Source organism: Octopus sinensis, unplaced genomic scaffold (assembly GCF_006345805.1).
Source record: "Octopus sinensis unplaced genomic scaffold, ASM634580v1 Contig10229, whole genome shotgun sequence".
Classification (NCBI taxonomy): domain Eukaryota; kingdom Metazoa; phylum Mollusca; class Cephalopoda; order Octopoda; family Octopodidae; genus Octopus; species Octopus sinensis.
In genome coordinates, this window is record NW_021832028.1 from 27,501 (window position 1) to 34,322 (window position 6,822).

A 6,822-nucleotide genomic window follows, 5' to 3' on the forward strand; every position below is an offset into this window, starting at 1 on the left:
AATCACACTAGAATTTTACTTTTGGAAACATTGTTATAAGAACCAACTGAAAGAAATATTAGAATGTCAATAATAAAATTAGTGTTCATTATGCTTTAAGATGGCCAAGGAAAAACGGGTCCGCCAAAATATCAAAACAGAACATGCATTTTAAGACGAAGTCTTTCAGAAAGCAAGTAGCAGGTAGAATTTTGGAATAACTATCTCCTATCTCATAAAGGAGAGCAAGAACTGATAGGTTTTCTTAAATGACTTCCGCCCTCTTTTTTTTTTTTTTTTAAGACACTATTTCGGTGTCCCAAGCAGGAATTTCGATTCTAGAGTTTTTTTTTTCCGACCACAACTGTTTTTCCTTTTTACGATTTGTTCCCATCCAATTTCATGTCTACTTCCTTGACAGTGGAAGCCAGTGGTAATCTTGTTTTTCAAAATTCTACCAAGTTCTCATCTGTCAGTAATACAAATTAGCCAAATTTATCCCAGATAACAGACTGATTTACGATGTATTCATGAGTTCAAATCTAAACGTCTTTTGAGATCAGATTAGATCAGAACTTTGTGCTTCTAATGTAATTTCCCCTATTTGTGAGTCACATTTGTATGTGCATGTAGAAGAAGAATGCGCTGTGTGTGCGTAACGTGTCCTGCCCCACAAAAATTTAGGAGTGGAATCAAAACTTAACGCAGAAAATTCAGATCTTTATCAAGGTTTAGTGACCAGATGGGCAAAGGTTTTATATTACACTTAACTATTGAATGAACATAAATACTGTATCTGTTGATAATGATATTATATATATATATATATATATATATATATATATATATATTTTTAAGTACTTTCACGCTTACTCTTAGTATCAAGGTTGTTTGGTTCACCATGTCATTAACTCGAGTGGCTGGGTGGGGTTTTTAAGTAATCAGTTTTGGTCACAGGGGACACAGGCTGTTTGTGTGTTGTTTGTAAGTTTGTTGAGCCCCAGGTGCATTTACATTGATGTAAGCAATCATCCCAGCGTTGGTCAACTCCCCGTTTTTAAAAGAAATGTTTTTCAGGGTTTTGTAGGAGTCTGTATATCATTCAATGTATCGTTCCTTTTTCCCGAAATTCAGATGTCACTGGAAGGGAAGGCAAGGCAACTTGAGCGTATCTTCTTGGTCTCACTACATGCTAGAAATAGCAAGCTAAGTCTCCCCAGTTACAGTATATTTCCTCATTCGTTAAGAGGAAAGAAGTCCACTCAAATATTATACAAGTCACAAATCTCTCCTGACATTCCTTAACAAGGACAATGAAGTTACATTCTGTAGTCAATATGTATACATACATGTATGCGTGTGTATATATGTGCGCATGCTTGTGTGTGTGTGTGTGTATTCATATATATATATATATATATATATATATATATATATATATATATATATATATATATATATATATGAATGTTTAAAAGTAATAAGTAGTGCTGTTTAGGTAACTATTAAAAACCGTATTTTTTCCCCTCTTCCAACATCCAGTCTAGAGCACGAGTTTGCTCTTGTTTAACAGGCGAATATGGCACAAATGTTTTTAATTACCGAACATAAAATGACATTGCAATAACAGTATTTTCATATATGTATCTCATGTCCTTAATTAAAGTCAGTTTCTTTACTTAACCGTTTTTTTTTTTCTGTCTTGTGAGCCGAGGAAAAAAAACTTACTCCATTATTATAATAATGCAAGTAAATTTTAGGGAAAGGTTAATGGATGTAGAGGACTAAATTGACCCAAGTCTTCGAGAAATTACTTATCATTTATCAAAATAATGAAATATTGTTATTCAAATGCTTGACTGTCTCTAGTTTCACAAAGTTGATAGTTCCTCTGATGGAGTATAGTTTTGTGACCACATTACTAGTTCTGAAAAAAATACCCACCTTCCAATATCTTATTCACTATTCGAAATCATTCGGTGAATTACTGTTTATGCCTCCAACATCCTTTGTGCTTAAAGCTTACATAATATAGTTACATAATAGTGAAGTGCACATGAAGGGGTGGGTACTGGGTAGGAAGCGTGAAGTTTTCCTATGGTAAGGAGTGACACTGTTTGACAGATGTACACACACACACACACACACACACCACACACACACACACACACACAATAAACACATGACTTTCAGTGTGTGCGTTATGTATATACTCACACATGTATGTACATGTACATACACACACATGTATATATGTGTACATGTGTACATATAATTTGATATAATCAGATAACCATCAACATTGTTTTTTTTTTTTATTATTGTTGTTGGTATTACGTTTATCTCGAAATTTGTTTGCTGTGTCACCTCGAGGAATTCTCTAGCTAAACAGATGTTTCACAACAGTAATATCAGCTCGACACATCTTAACAAACAAATAACACACACACACACACACACAACACACACACACACACACACACACACACACACACACACACACACACACGTACTACATAAACCACACGTGTGTATAGTTTTAGCTACGGGAATAAAATAGATGCACTGAACTGATGGAACACGAGCATACATGCATAGAATCAAGCTGAAGATTCTCTCTCTCTCTCTTTCACTTTCTCTCTCTCTCTCTCTCTCTCGTACCCAACACACATTTTCCCTGCTCACATAACACACATTCTCTCACACATGTATGAATCGATGATTTCATCTGAAAGATAGTTTTCTTTCATGTTTCAATGTATGCCTTTCGAACAGAAAATTGCCATTAAACGTTCCTTTCTAACAGAAAATTGTCGCTAAACGGTTGTTGTGATTGGTCCTGCTATGCGAGCTCTTTTCAGGACCTCATCGGTGCTGGTGCCACAAAGAAAAACTAAGAGAAACTAAAAAGAAAAACCCCATTTTTTTATAAAGCGGTTGGCCTTGGAAAGGTCATCCAGCTGTAGAAACCTTGCAAAACTCAGTGTATTAGACATATACGTGTTGTTGGATTACACTATGCTGCCTGGCTTGGTTTTAGAATTGCAGGGCGATAAAATGTCCCCAGAACTACTCCATCCTCATCCATCTGTAAAATACACGCAAAGTAGACCTATATATTTTGACTTAAAAACTGTGTTACGTATATTTTTGTGCTGTGTGTGAGTGTGTAACCCACCATCACTTTAAATAAAATATTTGTACTGGAGAGGTCATGGGTTAAAGTGAAAAGATTATTTGAAGTTGGGATCAGTGATTCAACGTTTTTGTACGCGTCACATGGTCAGCGACATATACAGCTGACGGCTCAAAAACGGAGACGAAGGGCTTTTGAAGTTTCTTAAACCCAGTTAAATGTGTGTGTGTGTGTGTGTGTGTGTGTGTGTGTGTGCGCGCGCGTGCTTGTACATAACCGTCTGTGCATGTTCTATCTATCTTTATGGATTTGTATACAAATCTCTACCTACCTAAGTCAGATATGTATACACATACACACAAATGAGGCCTTTTGGAGTAAGATTTATTAGGTTTACACACATGTCGACATATCTTACAACACCGTTGGTTTCACAACTTCACACCCAGACACACACCAGCACGCAGACCTTAATGCCATTGTGTGACATCCGCTTTCCAAAATGTACTGGCCATTTTAATCGACTGTAGCTGTAGTATTAATGAGTAAATCAACACAGCGCTCCCACCTTACACACACATTACCAATGTACACACACATACACACATTTCCATATTCTGAGAAACCACGAAACACAAACCAACTTTTATGCACGCTGCTCAATACAAAAAGTGCTATTGTATATATGTATATATATATATATATACACATACATACACTTCGGAGTACTTATTAAACCCAACTAGATTCATTTAAAACAATGCCTCTCTATTCTCTCGGTTAAATATGTAAGTCAGAGTAGCCATTGTTCTAAAAAAATAAAAATAAAAAAGCAATAAATACCAAAACGATGAGTTGTGGTGAGGGTGGAAGATGAAGAGGGTTTTTCTTGAAAAGAACCATTGATATTGACACGCACATATGCAAAATTATATATTACAACATATATATATAATGAATTAGGCATGTACACATACAGCTGGTGAGTTGGGCAGAAGCTGTGGAGTGTCGGACAAAATCACATGTGTTGTGTCATCTTTGATTTTTTTTTTTGTGCGTTCTCATGAATTGTCATATCCTAGTCCGATGCTGGGACTTGGTACGGTACCTCGTCGTCCTTAAAACTTGCTTGCGGAAAAGTGCAGATCCTTAAGCTCGAATCGAAGAAAGAGGTGGCTTCTGAAGTAGTGTTCCATTATTTATCATAGCTAGCTAGATAGTTTGAGCCTCTGTGTGCGTGTGTGTGTGTGTGTGTGCGCGAGTGTGTAATATTTGTGTATATATATATATATATATATATATAGATATATATATATATATATTATATATATATACACACACATACTCTATATACACACACACACACACATATATATATATATATATATCACTCATATGCATATATATATACACATCTACATATATATATATGTAGATATACATTATATATATATATATATATATATACATGGATATACATATATATATATATACATATGTAATGTATACACCCAATCTGTGTGTGTGAGTGTATATATATATATCTATATATAATATATATATACTCACACACACAGATTGGCTGTATACATTATACTTTACACATGTAATACATATGTATTACATGCATGTGTATGTGTGTTTTATGTATTAACTTCTAAACGTATTTGTATATGGATATACAGATTTATACACACATTGTATATATATAGAGTATATATATATATATATATATATGTATATATATATATATATATATATATATATGTATTGACTTATTATGTGAATGACACCAAAGGTATAATTCACCCTCATTACATGTTATTAATGTACATATGTAAATTTAGGCGTAACGTACATACGTGTAAATATAATTGTATACGTAATATGTATGAATATATATAATTATATAATTTCCCCCTATATGATGAGATATGAATGCATACATTGTATGTAATAGTCTAATATATTATATATATATATATATATATTATATATATATTCCTGGATACAGCATCTACATCTCTACATGTGTGTATGTACATGTATGTATATTTATACAATATGTACAAGGAAATCTATAGACAGCTTCATATGTACAATCCATATTATAATCCTGTATGTAATGTATATACGTATATAGCACATTTATACAATATAATGAGATCGGTGTATATAGATTTGCTACATATATTACAATCTTATATTGTAATGTATAAGGTATATATATAATATATAGTTTATGTTGCAATCTGTTCATGTGTTTACACTTAACATGTAAATGTTATATAAATGTTTATTTATAAGGAAATCAGTGTACAAATTAACATGTTTAATAAATAATATTGTTGTTATGTGTGTGTGTGTGTGTGTATATATATATATCCACACAGTTGTTTTTAATATAAAATAATCATCATCTCCGTTTAAATGAGTATCAACAGAAGCCTTTAATGTTGCTGGGCACTTCTGCTAGCAACCACTACGTCTACCACCTCTGCCTCTATAAAACGGTTCTCTGGTGGTTGATAGTTGCTGCCATGGCCAATTTTTCACCGTATAGTTGGTTAATGCTGATGGGAGGAGTCGAGCTATGCTGCTTAAGAAAGACGAAGATATTTTCTTCCCACTAACGGAAGAATCTGATAGGCTAAAAAGGAAAGTCGAAAGGCACGACCTATTTCAATAAGAACATGTATTACGAAAGAATGTATTTTCAATTTTTTTGATTTTTAATCAGCAAAATTTTTTCAAAAAAAATAGCATACAGTTTATTCAACCCTAACCCTCCTAGGCCAGCCTGGTGATATTTTATTTAAACGAAAATAAAAGAAATAAATATTCTATCGTTATTTTACCCTCCTGGGTCAGCCTAGTACAACTTTATTTAAACGTAGATAAAAAGAAATATAGTATTGAATCGTTATTTAAATCTCCTGGGTCAGGTTTGACCAAGAGTAGGCTTCACTCTCTTGGCTGTAACTTCGCCGTCCATCATGTATTGATTCTATATCGATGTAACTACATCGCGTTTTTCTAACGTTGCCCCCCTTTTTTTTTTTACTTTTGTATACTACATGATTTCAGGGGAAGTGGATTTGTTATATATTAAACAGCTCGTGTGACCATACAGAAAACTTCATTCTTTAGCTGAAAAATAAAGCTTGATGGGAGGGGGAATTTGAACTCCTTGCCAAGGCTTCCATTTGGCACATATTTTAGATCGATAAATAGCTATGGAGTAGCACACATTGAATCCCGAATCAGTCGAGTTTCGAGACTTGGTAGCAGTATTAAAATAATTCCTATAGATACATTTTGAGTTCAGACTCTGAGGCCCAATTAGCCGTTTTCATCCTCTTTCGGGGGTCGATAAATCAATACTAATCATATATTGCAGTCAATGGTATCGACTAATGACGTGCCCTCAAGATAACTGACCCTGATCTTGAACGAAGCGACCACGATCATTTTTGTTATCCTTGATATAAAATAGTTGTCTTGACTTCAGATCAAAACCTGATCCATCTTGCATTTTCCCAATTTCACAATTCACTTGTTATGCACAATGTAATCCCAAATACACCTGCTACCTCAAGCAGGCCACCGTCTTTTAATCAATCTATTGATAAATATACTATTTTCTAAGGACAAAACTACTGAGGTCAACGTCCCTTAAACTCTAAATCGTCTGGCCTTGTTCGTCT

The 6,822-nt window shown here is 33.9% G+C and overlaps 1 protein-coding gene across 1 annotated transcript in view; it reads left to right on the top strand.

Moving 5' to 3' along the window:
• Positions 1-6,616, top strand: part of LOC115228298 (DNA-binding protein inhibitor ID-2) — a 10,077-nt gene extending 3,461 nt beyond the window's left edge. The window contains exons 3-4 of the mRNA XM_036498907.1: positions 3,971-3,981; positions 6,548-6,616. Of these exons, the coding sequence (XP_036354800.1) occupies positions 3,971-3,981; positions 6,548-6,601 (65 nt within the window). The 3' untranslated portion in view covers positions 6,602-6,616. The remainder of the gene's footprint in view (positions 1-3,970; positions 3,982-6,547) is intronic.
• The last annotated feature ends 206 nt before the right edge of the window (positions 6,617-6,822 follow it).